The sequence below is a fragment of the Oryx dammah genome, unplaced genomic scaffold, assembly GCF_014754425.2.
Source record: "Oryx dammah isolate SB20612 unplaced genomic scaffold, SCBI_Odam_1.1 HiC_scaffold_21, whole genome shotgun sequence".
Lineage (NCBI taxonomy): Eukaryota > Metazoa > Chordata > Mammalia > Artiodactyla > Bovidae > Oryx > Oryx dammah.
The window spans coordinates 50,538,215-50,558,127 of record NW_024070205.1 but is presented as its reverse complement, the minus strand read 5'-3'; the positions used below and the strand labels follow the sequence as shown (position 1 = coordinate 50,558,127).

Below are 19,913 nucleotides of genomic sequence, written 5' to 3'. Positions count from 1 at the left end.
TTCTAAGTGCTTACTCCTGTTATTTCATCAAGGATGACACCTTTAGTCCCAGGACCGTTCTTTGAGTGGCATCTGTCCAGGCAGTGGGCTCTTTGAGCAGAAGCCTTAGGGCCGGGGATTGCCTGGTGGGGGTAAGTGCAGCTTGGTAGGAGGGTCAGGAGTTGAAGAGGAGCGGTGGGGGGCTGAGCTAGGGAGTGGATGGGGTGAGTCCCTATTTCCTGTTGAAGTAGCCTGTGCAGTCACCCTTAGGAGTTTAGGATAGTCCACTAATACTTCTGTTGTGGCATTTTATCTCAGCAGTGGGGTCAGGGGGCCAGGCGGGCTTGGCCTAGCTCTCCTACTTTTCAGCTGATAGTTCAGGCTGGAAAGGGTTCCCTGAGCGCCCACAGCTCAGCTGCAGCCAGGGGGGCCCTGACAGAGAGGGAGGTGGCTCCCTGCCCTGGCTTATGTGCAGTGGACGTGGGTATCCGAGGGTACTGGGCAGACTGTGCAGGACCAGGGGCTGTGGGGAGTGGGGGCACTCCTCTGCTGTGGGAACCCAGGGTGCAATGCTACTGGTTCTGTTGGGAGAGGGCTAACAAAGTGGATTCCTGTGCTGGGAGGTCTAGGAGCTGGGGCCTGAAGGGTGCCTGGGTTTCTGTGGGAGAGAAAGGAACCAAAGCTGAGGCCCGAGCAGGAAGGGGCAAAAGTGAATGCCACTATGGGGAGGGGAGGGCACTCAGTAGGCAAACTGTGCAGAATGGGGACTGGATTATGGTGGAGGGCTCAGGGCAGATGAAGGGGAGGCTAGTGAGGTGGCCTGTGAGAAGTGAGGGCGGCCTGAGTCCAAGGTGGCAGGCCTTGGGGAGATGGAATGAAAGCGTAGATTCCAGAGAGTATAACTCTGCGCAGGTGGAATCTCTTAAGTGACTGCTTAACCTGGGCTGCGATGTCTAGTGCGGGGAGCACTGTTTGGGGTGGATGGTGGTATCACTGCTGAAAACAGGGTCGGGGGAGGGGGAGCTGGACTGGCGGAAGGAAGATGGTGATCGTTTTAGAAGCAAAGGGGTCAAGATGCCTTGTGGGACTTTCCCCTGTATTCTTTTGTTATTAAGGTGCAGCTTGCATACAGTAGGTTCACACTTTCTGGTGTGCAGTTGGGTGGTTTGGTAAATGCATAGAATGATGTAACCATTATCACAGTCAAGGTCTAGAACTGTTCCGTTCCCCCTGCCCCCAGTTCCCTGGACCCTTTCATTGGTGTCTGTAGGACTTGGAGGGAGAGATGTCATGTATGTATAACTGGTTTGGTTCTAGAATTGATTCAGTGGTTGGGATGGCCTGCCCCAGCTGGGAATGGCATGCACAGTCCTGGGGGAGCCGCCAGCCCACGGGGAGGCTGAAGCCTGTCCCCAGGGGACAGTGTAGGGAGCCGGGAGGAGAGGCTGGGGACCAGGCCTGGGGACACCTGTGCTGTGAGGATGAGGAGCTGGTGAAAGAAGCTGAGCTGAGGGGCTGACAGTGAGTGACGGAAACCCAGGTCAGGATTTCCCGAGAGAGTGTGAGGCCAGCGGGAAAGGCTGAGGAGGATGGTGTTGGGGTGGCTTAGGTGGATGGAGCCATCAAGTAGCCATTGTGAGTGTCATGGTGTGGGGGGTGGTGGTGGTGAAGAGCTTGGGATCTGGGCCCAGCAGCCTGTGCTGAGGGAGAAGGAAGGACAAGACGGGAGGTGCCCTCTGTCCCTAGAGGCATTGGCAGGGGTGAAGCTGAAGGAGAGACAGAATCAACAGGAGGTTTTTTCATATTTGGTGCATGAAAGCTGAGAGCAGGTTTGTGGGCTTGAGGGGGGAAGCTTTTGTGGAAGGAGAGATTGAGGGCAAAACAAAAAATAGGTCAGAGGCAAGGTCCTAGAGGAGGAGGGAGAGGGAAGAATGGGATGGCAGCCCGGGGAGGAGATAGGATGAGGAGATAGGAGACCGGGGAGACTGGGGGAGGGCTGAGGCCTGGACCAGGGCTTGAGGGCGAGCACAGCTGATTGCCTCTGTTTTAGGGAAGCAAGAGGTCAGCTAGATGTGAGTGGGGCCCTCTGCTTGATGTGAGAGGGGAGACTGGTCTGGGGTGGTGCTCAAAGGGGAAATCAGGCTCCTGGAAGCTGCTGAGGAGGGAGGGAGGGTGTGTGTGTGAGTGTGTGTGTGCAAGTAGGGCAGGAAAGTGTTTCCTGGTGTGTGTGTGTGTGTGTGTGTGTGTGTGTAAGTGGGACAGGGAAGTGTTTCCTGGTTCTCTGAGAAGGGGCCCAAATCCCTTTCCTGCTCCCTGCCTCTCCTACTGGACTTTCCCAGAGGTGTTGCCTGAAAGAGGTTATGGTCCCCACCTCTCCACCCCTGAGAAGCAAGTCTGCCCACCCCTGCACCCCCCACCCCACCCCACCCCACCCCCACCACACACACGCTTGCTATTTTCATAGAGTGTCTAGAAGGGTTAGCACTCAGATTCTTTTGAGTGTGAAAATCTGTGTGTGTGTGTGTGTGTGTGTGTATGTGTGTGTGTGCACATGAAGTTGCTTCAGTCATTTCCGATTCTTTGTGACCCCATGGACTGTAGTCGCCAGGCTCCTCTGTCCATGGGATTCTCCAGGCAAGAATCCTGGAGTGGGTAGCCATGCCCTCCTCCAGGGGATCTTCCCTACTTTGGGATCAAACTTGGGTCTCTTATGCCTCCTGCACTGGCAAACAAGTTCTTTACCACTCACGCCACTTGAGAAGCCTGTGATTCTCTCTGAAAGTGAAAGTGAAGTCGTTCAGTCATGTCTGACTCTTTGCGACCCCATGGACTTTAGCCTACCAGGCTCCTTGGTCCATGGGATTTTCCGGGCATGAATACTGGAGTGGGTTGCCATTGCCTTCTCCAGCAGATCTTCCCAACCCTGGGATCGAACCTGGGTCTCCCGCATTGTAGGCAGACACTTTACTGTCTGAGCTACCAGGGATGACTCTAGACCCTGTTAAATCCCAATTTTTAGCACAGCCCTGGGTCATCCTGAGCCGCTCAGGGGATAAAAGGCCATGACCTGATCTCAGATCTTGAGGTCATCTAGGTCAGTCTCAGCTTCTTGTACACAAGGAAATGAGGAAGCTCAGCCCAAGGGAGAGCAAGAGTGCCCAGGGTCACATGTGGCTGGTGCCCAGAGTGGGCTTCGAACCTGGGGCTGGCTGGCCACAGAGGGTTCCTGTCATCTGCTGGGCGAGATGCGAGGTCCTGGGGATTGTTCACACACACAGAACTTTTACATTATACCCAGATCCTGGGGTTAAGCCTGGTTTGCTTTCTGCCTGGCACATTTTCTCTGTTTGGCACCAGGCCTGGCTCAGGGGAGGGTGAAGGTAAGAATAGGTTGCCCTGTGACCCACAAGTGGTTACTGTTTGACAGATTCTGGAGCAAACATCTCCCATCTGTGTGAGATCAAAAAAGCAGTTTGTGGCTCTTGCTCCCTTCTGTGTTTATAGCCAACATTTGCTCCAGCTGAGGGCTGGGTACCACGTATGGGTCACGCCTGCTATGCCCCTGTTGTAGCCCACATGAACTCACTGTTAGTGGGCCAGACCTGCTCTCTTTTCCCCTCTTCCCTCCCACTCTTCTTCTAAGGAGGGAGTGGGGCCGAATAGGGTATCCCGGGTGGGCCACACCACTCCCTCCCCGTGTCTGCGTGCGCATAGGAGCAGGCTCCCAAATGTCCCCTTACGAATGTTCTTCCCTGGCTTCTCCCTCTTCTGCCTGTTAAAACACTGGGGTGCTGATCCTACTGCTGTGTCTCTGCCTCTGCGTTGGGGGTGGTTCACAGTGATTGTGGACAGAAAGCGTTTCCCAGGTGCTTATCATCCCTGGGGTCACTTGAGTTCTGGGTTCAAAAGATGGAGCTTGAGAAGCTGCGGAGCCCCTGGGTGCCCGTGGGTATTACACTCCTGGTGAGGGTGTAGAGCAGCGCCTGCCCTCAGCAGGAGTCGGGGTCTGGGTAAGAGAGTCCCCTCTCCAGGAAGACACCATGCAACCCCGGGAGACGGGATGGGTACACAAAGAGTCATACAGGGCATGGCAAGATGGCCTTAGACCATTAAGAGATGAGGGACTTTAGAGGAAGAGAGGTGGCTTTAGGATGGAGCAGGGGACTGCTATGGAGCGTCTAATGTTTCATGAGGATGAGTAGGACTTTGGCGGAGGAAAGGGTGTTCTGGGGGAGGCAGAGGGTGCAGCATGTGGAAGCAGGAAGACGTGTGAGTGTGTGTGTGTGTGTGTGGGTGTGGGGGGTGGGGGTATATCTGTGTGTGTGTTGGGGATGAGCCATTCTGGCTGAAGCCCTGGTGTGGGGGAGATAGTGGGAAATAAGCACTGGAAAGATGTCTTGTGGTCCACAGTGAAGAACCTTGAGTGCCAGGCCTGGGCCCATGGCCTTAGTTCTTCCAGCAAAGAAGAGTGGAGGTCAGCGAGGAGGCAGCCGCCTTGCTCTCTGTCTGTCCTTTTCTCATTCTCTTCCTGTGTACAGTCATCTGTCTAGAGTTGTCCCTTGTAGGTTAACTCACTGGTTTTAAAAACTATTGGGGTTTTGTGTACACTTCCCTGCTGGCTCAGATAGTAAAGAATCCACCTGCAATGTGGGAGACCTGAGTTTGATCCCTGGGTTGGGAAGACCCCCTGGAGGAGGGTATGGCAACCCACTCCAGGATTCTTGCCTGGAGAATCGCCACGGGCAGAGGAGCCTGGTGGGCTACAGTCCATGGGATCACAAAGAATCAGACACGACTGAGAGACTGAGCACAGCACACAGTGCCAAAGGGTTGCATGGGCTCTCCGTGGCAGGAGAGCCTTTACACCAGTGACGTGCCCAAGTGTCTCTGTCTGGCCTGCATGTGGTGTTTGGAGGTGCTGCTGATAAAGGTTGGTACATGGTAGGACTGGGGCCACATACCCAGTGGAGCGCACACCCAGAGTGGACCCAGTGCGAGGCTTCTGCCTCTTTCTCCCACTGTGTCTGAGCCAGAACCAGGGTGGGATTGTTGGTGCTGAGAACCCCGACACTCTCAGTCTGGTAGCTGAGGAACTTTGCAGTAAGGCAGTTTGGCCAGGTGGCGCTTGAGAGCCCAGCCAGCTCCTGGATTTTTATGACTCATAATTTTCTGCAACCAGCTGGATACTTTCCAAGGCATGAACTTTGCTGTGTTTCCGGGAGAGTGACTACTGATTTAAAAACATGTTTCTGACCGAGGTGTAGTTTTCTTATTTGCTCTCACTTCCTAGGCCACAAGAGGAAAGGGCTGAGGGAGCCTGGGGTCAGGTGGGTGTCGATTGGCAAGCTCTTGACAGTGTTGGGACTAGAGTTCTCTTTACCATGTGGAGCTCTGCCTCATCAGCAAGTCGAGACCGTAATTCCATACAGGGTTGTTGTAAGATGAAAGTGAAGTGAAGGTTTCTCAGTCATGTCTGAGTCTTGATGACCCTATGGACTATAGCCCACCAGGCTCCTCTGTCCTTGGGGATTCTCCAGGCAAGAATACTTGAGTGGGTTGCCATGTCCTCCTGCAGGGGATTTTTCCAACCCAGGGATCCAACCCAGGTCTCCCACATTCCAGGCAGATTCTTTACCATCTGAACCACTAGGGAAGCCCTGGTTGTAAGATTAGGAGTAACACAAAGTGACGCATGCAGAAGGGGAATAATGACTGTTAGCTGTTCTTATCATTAATATTATTTAATTGAAATGTTTAATCTGCAGTGAATGTTTTAAAAGGTTAAGAATGTAAGTACTGACAGCGTTTTGAGGGTGGGGGCTCTTACTTGGAGGGTGCGGGTCCCCACGCTGTACAGTGCCTGGCATGTAACACAAGTGCTCTGTGATGTTTTCAGTGTTAAACCGAGGCTGGTAGACAAATGGGGCATGTTTATACTGAATGCAAGCAGGACTCTGTCATCAGGAGCAGGAATGTGTCTCAAGCGGCCCGTGGGACATGCCAGCACCCAGCACAGCATCGGACACTAGCTGGCACTCAGTTCCGCTTGTAGAGTGACCACACTAAGTTATTTTAGAGGAATGATCTCGAAATTATTCTAGAATATAGCCCTTCTTCCCAACCCAGCAATTTACCTTTTAAAAAATAGCCACTGCATTAGTTTCCTATTGTTGTTGTAAGAAATGACCACAAACTCAGTGACTTAAAACACTACAGATTTATTATCTTAATATTCTGGAGGTCAGAAGTCTGATGTGAGTCTCACCTGGCTAAAACCAAGGAGTCAGCAGACTCTCTGGGGGCCCAAGGACAGAGCCGCTCCCCTCCTCTTTCCACTTCTGAGAGCCGCCTGCCTCCCTAGGCCGTGCCTCTGTCTTCACAACTGCATCGCTCCCACCTCTGCCTTTCTCACATCTCCCTCTCTGACTTGCATCCTCCTGCCTCGCTCATAAGGACCCCTGATTACACTGGGCCCAGGTGGATAGCCCTCCAGCTCAAGTTCTTTAATTAATCACACCTGCAAAGTCCCTGTCACCACATAAGATAACTTAGTCACAGATTCTGGGGATTACAATATGTGTGTTCACCTGTGTGAACATGTCTGGGTGGCCATTGTTCAGCTGGCCACAGCCACCCACAGTATTTTGGCCAGATTTTAACACAACCCCATAAATACCTGATTTTGGTTTAAGAGAAACTCCTCAACTACAGCACCAGGGTCCTTACTCACCTCTGTGTGACACTGCAGATGACCTTTGTGTTTGTGTGGCCTGTGTGTATGTCGGGGGGAGTGGGGGTGGAAAGAGTCATCGATGTGTGAAACATGAGCCTCCCTCAAGAAGCTCATTATTGAAAAGACTTCTATGTGCTAAAGGTAACTTACAAATGGGGCAGAATCTGACCAGAGCTGGATTGGTCAATTGATGGAAAGTCTTAAATTCATAAGAGCTGAGAAAAAATGAGGGCCTGATTTAGACATATATCCTTGAATATATTCAAGGAATGTTGAATATTTTCATACATTTCAAAGTACTTCTGTCTCTTTTATTTAGATTGGACTTAGGCCATCGTTAGTATCCAGGTGAGGTTATAGGAAGCAGGTTCAGGGACCTGGAGCATTCTGGCTGGTCAGAGCAGAGCTGATGCCCAGGCCCAGAGGCTGGCATCATGCAGACAGTCTGCATGGCTGATGGGTGCATAGGTGAAGTGCACAGGTGAAGGAGTAGGTGCATGCGTGTGTGTGTATATGTGTGGTGGGGATACATAGGTGTGAGTAGAGATTGGACGGGAGGCCTGGGTCCTGACTTCAGCCTCCACCTTCAGGCTCAGGAGTTAGGGGTTTATTCTGTAGAAGACTAGGAGCCATTTGAGCCGAGGGTGAAACGTGATGCAAAAGGCTTTGAGGATTAATCTGGCGGCAGATGGGCTGTAGGATGGAGCCAGGGAACTTGTGGGCGTCAGAGGGGTTTCCCTGCACTGTCTCTCCCTGAAAAGACCTAGCGAAAGCCTCCCGTGCAGTTATCTTCTCTGAGAGTGACATTGACCGTGCTGAGGATTACCAGCGGTATTTTTATCCTGCTTGTCCTGGGCACTGGATGCGGGCTGCCAGCACACCGGACTGCCTTTCCTGAGTAATGCCTCACACCACAGCCATAGATGCCACACTGGTCCCCAGGAGAGGGTGAGTCTGCCCTCCCTGAGTCACATCTGGTACCGTACACAGCCCGGCTGCTGGGTGTGTAAATCAGTAAGAGGGTTGTCCACACTGGTCTCATTCATGCTTGCTCTGGTCTCACCAAGTCCAGACCTCATTCCAGAGTGTCTGTGTGGTCTTAATAATGATCATCAACTAGCAGGTTTTGAGCACCTTCTGTGTGTGCCAGGGATTCGGGCTCCTAAGTACTATTATATGGATTATCTAACCCACTCCACTTGAGAACAGATGAGGGAAACTTAGGTGCAAAGATGAGCTTAAATGACTACTTAGGTCAGCAGCAGAGTCAGAATTTTAACCAGGAGTGCCCAACTCCAGAGCATCTTGACTGCTTCATCAGTATCACTTCCTGAACCAAATCTTTTTTAATCTTTTAAGCAGAATATGTTGGTTTATAATCAGACAGTGAGACTGCACTCAGGACCCCATGCTTGGCATGTTGGTGTTTATAATCAGTTACATTTGCTCCCCAGTGAGAGGAAAGGTCACTTGGGGCCCTCTGAGGTACCCACCTGTGCTCTGGAGTCCTGGGCCCGTGCAGGTTCATTCACGGCTGAGTTTCTCTCTGGCTTGTCACTAGAGGCTGGAGCTTCTCCTGCTGCTGCTTTTTCGATTCCCTCCCGCTGCCCCCAGCCCATTGTCTGCTTTGGGGCAACATACCAGGGAGTCCTGAGAATATCTTAATTTCCCAGTGGGTGAAGAATGGAGGCTTGCCATCGAGGATATCACTCTTTTGCTTGTTTTCTCCTTTCACCTGGTAAATGGTTGCCGGGCTCCTGAGCCGTGATAGATTCGAGTTCTAGCTCTTATTTTGACTTTGGGCAAGTGGTGTGACTTGTTGTGTGACTTTGGGCAAGTTACTTAACCTCTCTCTGCTTTAGTCCCTTCACTGTACGATGGACATAATAGTAGTACTTCCTTGAGTGAGGGGACTTCCCTGGCAGTCCAGTGGTTAAAACTCCAGGCTTCTAATGCAGGGGTTGTGGGTTCAATCCCTGGTCAGGGAAGAAAGAGAAGCAAGTGAGGCAGTACACATAGAGCGCTTGGCACACAGCCTGGCGTCTAAGAAACTCTCAGTGAATAAGAGGAGCTGCAGTCATCGTCACTGTGCTGGTCTTCCGCTCCAGATGTTTGGGGAACCAGTGAAATTCACTGGAGCATGTCAGAGTGCCCGCTACTCAACAAGCTCCTGAGTGTGTTAGCATAAGAGTCTATACTTTTAAAATGGTTTCCGAAAAAATCCCTATAGTCTGGAAATGGCTTTTGAAGGAACATGAATTTCTTAGCGTAGGAGACAACTTGAGGCCCAGAAATGAACATCTTTCCTTACAGGGGACAGTTCCACTGTGCCAGCCAAGGGCTGCGTCTTCAGCCCCGCGTGGAGTCTGTGGTGAGCAGCCTGGACCAGGGCAGGAGGCTGCCCTGTCCTGCAGTGGGGGCTCCATGGGCGGCTGAGGGTGGGAGCAGCAGTGGGCATCCTGTCTGCCTGGCTCTCCCCTCCCAAGCACACACTGGTGCTTGCCTAGCAGAGGGGGCCCCTGTTAGGGATATGGTGAAAGTTCTGGAATGGAGGACTGGTTAGATGATGATGGATTTATAGCCATTCAGTCTCAAGCAGTGGACTGACAGTGCACTGGTCATCTTAATGTGAGATGAGGAAACATGGGAGGCAGCTGTATGGCTGAAAACCTTGGGAAAGGCAGGAGGAAGGAGAACAGGAAGTCGGCATCTGACCCCACCCCACCCCTGGCCTGACCCCTTCATTAGCAGCTCTCAGATCATCCTGTTCTGGGCGAGCCAGTAAAAGGTGATCACCTCAGAGCCCCTCCTCTGTCCAGCCCCTGCCTGGGGCCTCTGGGTAGTGGGCAGCTCTATGCCTGGGAAGGTACCCAACTCGGGGTCAGGAGCAGAGCTCTACTGAGGTGTGCTCACCCCAATGCCAGCTTTGGTGGACTGCTCTAACTCCAGTGACCTTTCCAGATTTCCTGGGACAGTTGAGGTTATGTTTTACTCTGTTGCCCTAGAATCGGGGTCAACACGCTTCCCTGAAAGAACCAGATAAGGGGATATTTTAAGCTTTGTGAGCCATAGTTCTCACTTGCAACTACTCAACTTGGTGTTATAGCTTAAAACCAAATCAAACCAAAAAACCCCAAACAGCCGTAGGTAAGACATATCAATGAGCTGTTGACAATACCTAAAGGAATGAGCAGTAATTTGTGTTCCAGTAAATGCTTATTTAAAAAAAACAGGCAGCGGGACTGGATTTGTCCCCTTGGTTTGCTGACCCCTGATCTAGAAGGGCACCAGTCATATTACATCTCTTAACTTCTGGTTCAGAAAAATGTGATCACTGCATTTACTACATTATTCTAAAGTAGGATCCTGTTTTGGGGGAAAGTACCCATTAATCGTTTCTGTCTTTTAACACAGGGCCAGCATTAGACCTGCCTGTGCCAAGTGATTTTCTCACCACTTCCTGAGAAGGGCAGTTGAGCTTCTTTCCCGAAAGAGGGAGGGCCGTGTTCCATCTTCCTGGTGGCCTGGTAGGGGCAGTTGTCTTCTGATGAAGGACAGTGGCTAAACGAGGGTGTGGAGAGGCCTTATTTATAGCTTTCTGATCTGCCATCCAGCCCTCTGCCCATCACACCCAGGACAGACACTTGAGGGATGTGGAATAGTTTCTTTAAATCACACCTCTGTGTGCTTGCTTGTATTTTTCATCTTAACAATAGATATTGAAGATTATTTTTTTGTAACTTATTTTCTGTTATAGAAGTAGTGTATGTTCTTTGTTGAAGACTTTAGGAAATAAAGCAAATGAAGAAAGTAAAAAGAATTTTATTACTCCACCACCCAGAGAAGGCCTGTTTTGCATGTTTGCTATCTGTCACCCGTCACCCTTCTTTCAAACTTCTTTCCTCCTCCTTCTATCCTTCCAAAACAAAGGATAATATTGTTGTATAACCTGCTTCCTTCCTAGGTGGGAATATATGGTAAACTTTCTTATTTGCCAATAAACACCTTTCATAGTGTCACTTTAAGCGGCTGCACAGCAGTCCATCTATGGGTGTACCACTATTTATGTAGCCGGTCTTAGTGTTGTGATTTGTGTTCTTGTGGCTGAATTATCACACATTCAATGTTAAGGAAATGCAGTTTGACAGAATTTGGCAGGATGCTTGGATAACTCCCAGAAAGGATGGCCTGGGAGGACGACAGGGAAAGGGGACTTTGTAGTAGACACACAGGTTTGGGGTATTCCAGAGGTGGCTTGTAGCTGTGGGGCATGAATGACCCTAGTAGCCCGTTCCCCATTGTGGAAGCTTGGCTCACCAGGTCTGGCTGGGACTGAGTGAGAGCGGCGGGGTGGGTACGAGGTGGGGTTGGAGCAGGGCACAGGCTCTTTTTCTGTCTCTTCTCCTGGGTTCTTCTTCCTGTTTTCAGTTGGCTTTGAAAATTGATGTGTATTAGGATATTTCTGAACCTGCTGATGAATGGGCCCTCAGGCCGGACCTCACTAGGGCCAGTCTGAGATACTGGCCCCTGGGGTGTGATTTTAAAGGCCGACTTGAAGGGCACATCTACAGAAGTTCATGGATTTGGGCTTCAGAGGTTTAAGTCTTTTCTCTAACACACACACTCTTATCAGTCCTTGGAGGAAACAGTCCCCTGGTGTTTTCATTTTCTAAGAGGGAAAGCAAGAAGGAAAAATTTCAAGCATGTAAAGGAACTTTCCAGTGTCCATGCAGACTAAAAACTGTTCATGCCCAAAGTAAAAAAAAGATTACCCTTGGCCACCTGTGAGCCCCCATCCCGGGCCTCCTGGAGGTCACTAAACGGTCTTTTCCCAGGAACACTAAGTGACAGTCTTGAGATTCCTTTGGTGGCTGCCTCCTTTTTCAGTTTCTTGAGGAAGAGGAATGGGGAAGGAAGGGGCAGTGGAAGGTTTCCACTTAGGGACAAAGCCAGACTTTTAGGGAGCAGCAGGGAGAAGCTTTGAGGAAAGCGTTTCTGTTTAGACTTCTGTCTGGCCTTGAGTGTGGGCCACCTTGGTCCCTTTTTCCCTAGTCTTCCAGGACAGGATTCTTAAGATAAGTTTCCAGGACCAACAGCAGCAGCAGGTGGGAATCTATTAGAAATGTAGGTTTCCAGGTTCCATTTCAGACCTAGAGAATCAGAAACCTGGGGTTGGGGAGCAGCAAGCTGTGTTTTAGCGAGTCTCCTGGGTGATTTCTGATGCCCCCCTAAAGTATGAGAACTCTACCTCAGACAAGGCTCCTAGGAGACCTTTGATTCCATGTGTAGATTAAAAGCTGCAAGCAGGTGTGAGCCTGTCCCAGAAATGGCAGGCTTTCTTAAATCCTGGGGGGACATTTCTGTTTTGGGACTTTCCCCCAAAACAGGATCCTACTTTAGAATAATGTAGTAAATGCAGTGATCACATTTTTCTGTGAGTTCATTTCTGTCTGCTCTGTGTCAGTGTGGTGTGAGTTGCTGGCGACATGGAGAGGAGACCACAGGTATGGTCTGTGCCCTCCTTTGGCTCACAGCTCAGTGTGGGGGACCCACAGGAGATTTAGAGCACAGTCACTGCTACCTGGGGATGGAACAAGGAGCCGTGGAGGGACGTGGATGGGCTTTGGGGATGGGACATGTTGGGGAGAACATCCCAGAAGAGGTGCTGTTTGCACTGAGGTCTGGTGAGAAGGAAAGACGTGCATTCTTGCACAAGACAGCGGGGGTTGGGGGGCAGAGAGATCAGTTAGGAGCTACTGTGGTTGCCCAGCTGGGAGCACCTGGGGGGATTAGGAGAGGTGGTCGCAGTCCTCAGGATGGGGAGCCTGGGTGGGCAGGTAAGGGGAGTGAAATCAGTTCCGGATGTGCTGAACTTGATGTCCATGGGCCACTGGATGACGTGCATGCAGCAGCCGAGGCTTGAAGCCTGCTTGGGAAGGCTTGTCAGTGAGCTTCACACATACTCCCCAAGACAAAGGGCTTGCTGTGCAGCTTGCTTTGGGGTCCTTACACCAGGCATCCCATGGCTTCCAAGCCAGCTCAGGACGGGAAGAGATCAGAGGAGGGCGTGCTCGCTTTTAGAGAGACAGACTCTGGGGCTTTCCTTGGATGGGAGCTGGTCTGTCTTGTCACACTTCATACTTACAGAGGGGATTGAACAGTGGCTTAATAAATTTATTCTCAATAAAATTTATTCTCAATAAATTTATAAGTCCCTGGCTTACTGTCACCTTGTGAGAAGAGACAAGTGACAGATTGTGAATTCTGGCAGTGAAGAAGGGGCTTGGGGATGCATATGGGAACCCTCCCCTCAAATAAAATTCTCCCATGTGGGTCCGGATGGAAAAATTTATGGTGACTTTATTTGTTTAATGCTTGTCAGGATTGTCTGTTTTATGTAGGTATGTATTTTGTATCCCCGCATGGGGTATGTATCCCTGCATGGGGATACGCCACGTGGCTTGTGAGATCTTAGTTCCCTGAACAGGGCTTGAACCCAGGCCACTGCAATGAAAGCACTGAGCCCTAATCACTGGACATCCGGAGAAGCTCCGTTTATTTTTAAAAAGAACACAGCTTATTGTCCTGCTGATACATCTTACTGTAACTGGCCAGGTAGGCATCACTTGGTGGATTTTTTTTTTTTTTTTTTTCAGTTCTGGAGGCTAGATTTGAAGGCCTTCACACCACAGGTAATTTTCAGCTAAAGGATCTCAGAGTCTGTTTTTCAGCATGAATGAAGGCTCGTGGGGAAGGTCAGAGAGTGAAGGTTCAGCAGGAAGATTTCCTCTCGGAGCGTGAGGATTCTCATGTCAGGGGACACTGGCTGTGCTTCTTTCTCAGTGTCTGTCCCTGGGGAGTGGTGAGCTGCATTTGTTCCAGTTCTTTCTCTCTAGACAACAACTTTGTTTACTTCCTTTATAGCCCGTTAGCATGTTAGACCGGAAAAGGGGCCTGGAGACCCCCTCCCGGCTGCCACCCACCTGCAGCGCCGTCCTACTGGGGAGGTGAGCAGTGCGCTGTGTCCGTGGCTGGGCTGTCTGGGCTCCCAGGCTTTGCCGCTGCTCAGCTGCCTCCCCTGCACCTGATCCTCGCGTGTTAGTCTCAGTTGGCCTCTGGTTGTCGCCGTGGTGGCTGTGCCCATTATAGATGTGTGTGCATGCCACTGCAGCTGTGAGCACTGGGGCCAAGGGCAGGTTCATCCCAGGACCTGCACAGACTAGTCCAGAGCACCAGGGGGGAGCTGTGTTGAGAAAATAGACCGAATGACTTTATTTTAATGCTGGTGCCTTAGTGGGAACCCTGAATGTGAGTGCCCATGGTGCTCACTCAGAGGAGAGCGGGCGGCACCCACATTGTCTGGGTGCATGGTACCAAGTGGGTAAAGAGCCTGAAAATACCCTTCATCCCTGTATTGTTCCTCAGCAAGGTCCCCCAGACCCATTTAAGAACCAGCAGGGTGAAGCGGGCTGGGGTGAGGGCTCTAATACTTGAAGCTGAAATCGTGATGAGGATAAGATTTGAAACTTGTGGTTAATATGCTTTCGGGGCTTTTGATTTTATTTACTTAAGATCCTGATGAAAATGCCTGCTGGTGTAGCTGAGTGCCTGGTGCCTGTGCATTCCTGCAGGGGTTTTGCACCAACATTCAGGATAGCTGAATTCTGAGTCACGTTGGGGTTCTGGTGTATTAGAAGTAGGATTTATGAGAGCCAATTTTTGAAAATCACAAGGTGAACACCGTTCTGGAAAGGTATTTCCTCTGGCAGTTGTCCACCTTCCCATCCCTGCTCCTTGAGGGTAGACATTCCTTTGTCAAAAAATACCCGGTATTGACTAAGGTTTGAATGTTTCACTTTGTACGCAGCAGAGCAGTATGTGGGGAGGTTTGGGGGCAGTGGTCCCTGCACGTTAGATAAATAATCCTCAAGGGGGCTGGCATGGGCTGGGATTTTGAAATATGCATCTACCTATGAATCTGTTCACGAGGCCAGACTGTTTATGAACAGAATCTGTTAACGTGAGAAGAGGCAGTATTGCCCCACAGTAGTGGGAAGGTGTATTTCCGTGATGTCATTTCCAGGTGGATGGAACCTGCCTTCCCAGGGAACTGGCTCTAGTCCTCCTCCTCCATGACGGCACTCGCTGTCCAGGGTGAGATAGGCACCCATGGAAAGTTCTCTGGTATGAGGGTTCAACCATGCAGGCAAGAAATAAGGCATAGCTAATTAATTTTTCATGTGTACTTTTTAAAGATGACATATTTATTTGCCACTTTGAAAGTGGAATATGTGAACTAAAAGTTAATGAAATACGGTTAGGAAAATAGTGAAGGAGACTGTTATTACTTATATTTCCCAAATGCAGGAATTTAATAATAAAAAAAACGGTCAGTTTATTTAACATTTTTTTCCTCTTTTGAATTTTTTAAAAATCATCATTGTAATGTAGGTGTCATCCTGGCCCATCAGGGACTATGCTCAGGGCTGACATACTTAGAAACCAAAAGAGTTAGGACTGGACTCTGGTGGTTCCAGACCTGCCTCTTCAGAGTGCAGGACCACACCTGGGTATTTCACAGTGAGCTCCCCCATCAGTGCAGGGGGCCATTCAAGCTAGGCAGGGGAAATTGGCCAAAAAACCCACTTATCAGCTTTGCTCTAGCAAAACTTTAGTTATGTGGTTATGATAACTTGGATAAGAAATTTAGTAGAATTAGTTTTAAGCCTAAAAACAGAATGAAATAGGTCTATCAGTTAGCAGACAAGGTGAGGTTTTGGAATTATCGAGGCTTGTGGCCTGTGAGGTGCTTCCCTGGTGGCTCAGTGGTAAAGAATCTGCCTGCAATGCAGAAGCCACAGGAGATGCGGGAAGATCCCATGGAGGAGGGCATGGCAACCCACTCTAATATTCTTGGCTGGAGAATCCCATGGACAGACGAGCCTGGCGGGCTATAGTCCATGGGGTCCCAAAGAGTCGGACACAATTGAAGCGACTTAACATGTGTGCGCATGGGCTATGAGAGTCTCCTGCTTGGTTATCTGGATTGGATTTAGAGGTGAGCAAGGGGAAGATCTGTTTCTGGGGACTGCTGCAGCAGTGGGGTATGGTGGATGGTCCTGGGACCACCTGCAAGGGTCCTTCTGAACAGATGGGGCTGGCCCTCTGCCATTGCATGTCCCTGATGTCTCTTTCAAAACTTCTCTCTTTGTGAGTGAAATGTGTCCTGGGTGGGACCGGGGGCAGGGAAGCTGTTGAGAGCTGGCACCAGCTGCATTTGAGCTCTGATTACGTGATCTTTTCCCAGTCCTGGACATTTGGTCTGTGGGGCTCACACTTGTTTATTGCCACAGTAGCAGGAGCCCAGAGTGGAGCCCAGGGTGTGAAATAGCACTGGGTGATGGGCAGGGCTGGCTTCCTCCCTCTTTCCCGTCTCCCTCAAGGGTATGGTCACCTTCCAGAAACCTCCTTGGCTGTGATTAGGGTACAGGAGGTTCATTTGGTCTAATCAGTGCCTCCCGGTGGGAGTGCCTTGGTGTCGGTGGACTGAGCGTTTGAAGCTGAAAGGCCTTAGCCAGTTCCTTAACGCCTCTGACTTTGGTTTTCTCCTTTGTGAAATGGGGGCAATAATATCCATGTCATTAGGTAGCTTATAAAGATTAAAAGGAGATGGAGTGTGGAAAGCACCCCAGCCTAGTGTCTGGGAGCTGTCTTCCTATGAAGGTGAAGGGGTCTTTGAGGGCAGGTTGGGTGGGTCATCTTAACTTTCCAGGCTCCTGTGCGATTGTGCATTTCTCTTTTAAGTAAAAGTAGCTGTGCCCATGCTTAGAAGCCGAGCGGATCCCTGTAGGTGTCTCTGGGCTGACGGGCTGCTTCCCTGTGAAGGGCGGACAGGAGCGAGCCTGCGTCTTTGAAATCCCAAGGGTTCTGATTGAGATCCTTGTCAGTGCTCTCGCCTGACCTTCCCGTCTGCACTTCTGTTAATTAATCTGATGAGAATCTTGAAGGTGTCTCTGGGACGGTCCCCTCCCTCTTGCTGGCCCAGCCCTGTGTCTAGGGTGTAGCTGTGCTTCTGGGCCTCCTTGTGTTTGTTCCCAGGTTTGTTCCTGTGGGTCTCCTGCCCACTGTACCTTCACACCTATCCTCTTGTCTCTGGGACTCCTGGTGGATCCCAGCTCCTCCCTGCCCCCTGGCCAGTGCTCCTGCCCACCCTGGAGTCTCCAGCTCCTTTCCTTTTCCTGTTTTTTCTTCAGCGGTCCCCCTCATTTTAGCTTATCTTACCCTTCCCAGCAGCGCAGCCCCAGGTAGGTCTTGAGCAATGCCTGGGAGATTGCCAGCACCACCCCACCCTGTGAGGCATGTTGTGTACACTGGCTTTCCACTTCTTCACTGCTGACATAAAGAAAGCGCTTTATGCTGCGACCCAGTAGAAAGGAGAGAACAGCCTGCACGCGCGTGGAGGGGACCCAGGTTTCAGGCCGGGCCCTGCCTGCCTTGTTCCTGCACAGTGTCCTATATCATGTTGCTGGTTTTTAATGCTGGTTAGGATTTTCCAAGAGCATTGCCTGAGTGTGGGGAGGGATTCTGGCTGTCCCTTGGTGGGCGTCTTCAGAGGCTTCAGGGCAGAGCAAGAGTGCCTGGGCATGGACAGACAGCCCCTGAGGATTGGGGTTGAGGGCCTCAGAGCCCTGCAGGGAGGTGTTCCCTCCCCAGCCTACAGTCTAAATCAGGGACTCCCAGATTCAAGTCCTAGTTCTGCCACTTGGTGGCTGAGCAGCTTTAGGCAAATCCCTTCACCGTGTGCCACAGGGTGGCCGTGAGGTGAGGAAACGTGGGCCCGGTGCGTGGCCCCAACTCCATAGACCCTCTCTCTGTTCAGCGCCCTGCAGCGTGGGGAGCCACTCAGTCTGCCCTGAGCCCTGGGCCCTCCCTGCCTCTCTTTCTGTCAGTCAACCCAGAAGGGGAGGTCACTGGAAAAACCAAACAGCCAGAGTTTGGGGTAGAGGGGGTCCATATGAGTGTGACCCTGTGTGGGGTGTGGAGCCCCCACCCTGACTTGGCCCACCCCACTCTCTTCCAGCCCTGAAGGATGGCTGCCATGTTGGGGGACGCCATCATGTTGGTCAAAGGCTTTGTCAAGCTGACCCAGGCGGCCGTGGAGACCCATCTGCAGCACCTGGGCCTCGGCGGGGAGCTCCTTGTGGCGGTCAGGGCCCTGCAGTCCACCGCCACAGAGCAAGTCGGCATGGTCTTTGGGCAGGTGCAGGTAAGGAGGCCACTTGGCGGTGGGAGGGGGGCTGGACTTGGAGGTCTTGGTGAGACCAGGGGGTGAGCCAGGACACCTCCAGGATGGCCGTCTCCTTGTGGCCAGGGCCAGACAGCCCAGTGTTTAGCGTAGCCCACGTCCTTCTGGGTGTGAGGGGAGACTGCTGCCGTGTGACTGGAGTTTCAGTTATAGGAAGCTTTACAGATCTGGGAAGAACCCCAGGAACATGAAGCCCAGCACGCTCTCCAGCACTGACCAATAACTCACCAGCACTTACCCTGTGCCTACTGGTGCCAGGCATGGGGCGCAGAGGGGAGAGACAGGCTCCGCCCTGCCAGGGGCTGCCTGTGGCTTGCTCTGTTCACTGTGCCTCGCCTGGGTTCAGTTCCTGGGCCTGTCCTCAAGGTACTGAAGAGAGGCCTTTTGAATTTGGGGAATTAAAAAAAGCCACAAAGGTGAAACTCACGGTCCCCTGTGTGCTTAGGAGAGGCAGCTGGAAGGATCCCAGTGTATCTGGAAGGCCAGATACACCTCCTGCTCTGAAGCAGACAAGTACTTTATAAGACAAAGCACTTTCTGCCTGTCCCTCTGGCTTCCGTTCGTGTTTCTTTGTTGGGTCAGCTTTGTAAAGCGACGCGAGGTCTCCCACGTGTGGGTGGGCGGGGCAGGCACGTGTTGTTGGATGTTGCGCCTCAGCATCAGAGTCACAGGGTCGAGTGTCAGCAGGTCTTCCGGGGCTTCGAAACCCTTGCCCCTCCTCGCTGCCCACCCCACCCGGCTGGGCTGGGGTCTCCGGGAGCTGACTTGGGAGCCCTGCCGCTTTCCAGGGCAGCAGCTTCACCTCCTGCCTCGCTCTCGTCCCTCCTGTTGTCTTGTGCTGAGACCTCGACGCTTTACTGTCCAAGGGGAGGGCTGTAAGCAGAATGGAGCGCTCGAGCCGTGGTGGTCAACAGGGTTGCTGTGGCAGAACGCTGCCCACCGCGGTGTCACCCGCGTGGTCCACACCCCGTTCCTGACAGTCTGAGGGCGTGCGGAGGGTCTGTGTGTGCTTGCATGGACGTGTGTGCACTCACGTGTGCCTGGGCACGTGTGTGTTGGGAGCTGTGCTGTGAGGGAGCCCTGCTGCCGCTCCTCTTCCATCTCTGCCCTGTCCTTCTAGACAAGGACACGCTCACTCCTCCAGGCTCTGGGCTTCTCCTCTGGCCACTCTCAGGTGAGGATTGCCAGCCTCCCCTCCTGCTGTCTGAGGTCCAGTGGCGATACTGTGTCTCTGTCTACACAGACGCCTTCAACCTCGCAGAGGTCTTCACTCCTGTGGTCTCTTACGAGCCTCACTGTTGTCCTGGGAAGAGTGCAGGCCCAGATGCTTACCCCCCTTTTCAGATGGGGAAACTGAGTCTCAGCAGTCTGATGCGATCATTGATTGACAGGACCGGAATCCTGTGTCCTCTTCACACGCTGTCTCTGCCTGCGCTCCCTCTGCTGAGGCGGGGCTGTGCCCTGGCTGCCTCTCTTGGTGCCCTGGCTAGTGAGGAGCCATCGCCTTCCTGTTGGGCGTTCGCCTGTGGCACACCCGAAGTGAAGTTGTCCGACTCACTTGGGCCTCCTAGGAGCGAGGAGTGTGTAAGGTGTGGGCAGGCCTCCCTGAGAAGTGAGGGAGCCCTGGCTCCCCGCCCGCCCCTGCTCCCCTCAGACAGGCCGGTTCCTGGTCCTGGGAGGAGACCAGGCCACGCACTGGCACAGCCACTCGGCGGTAGGAGGGAGTGACGGTCCCCTGCCTGGAAGGAGGCACTGCGCGGCAGTCTCCAGCGTGCTCCACTTTGCCTCTACATACTAGGAGGGGTGGAGGGCCAGATACCCCAGAAGCCGCTCTCCCTCTACTTTCTCAGGGGTTCGTTCACTTACTCATTCAGCAGACGCTTACTGAGTCTGGTC

At 52.0% G+C, this 19,913-nt stretch overlaps 1 protein-coding gene across 3 annotated transcripts in view; it reads left to right on the top strand.

The window, feature by feature from the left end:
* COQ8A (coenzyme Q8A) overlaps window positions 1-19,913 on the top strand; it is a 47,555-nt gene that overhangs the window by 5,127 nt on the left and 22,515 nt on the right. For all 3 annotated transcript variants that reach the window (XM_040263641.1, XM_040263640.1, XM_040263642.1), the window contains exon 2: window positions 17,793-17,978. In XM_040263641.1, coding sequence (XP_040119575.1) covers window positions 17,802-17,978 — 177 coding nt within the window. In that variant the 5' untranslated portion in view covers window positions 17,793-17,801. The remainder of the gene's footprint in view (window positions 1-17,792; window positions 17,979-19,913) is intronic.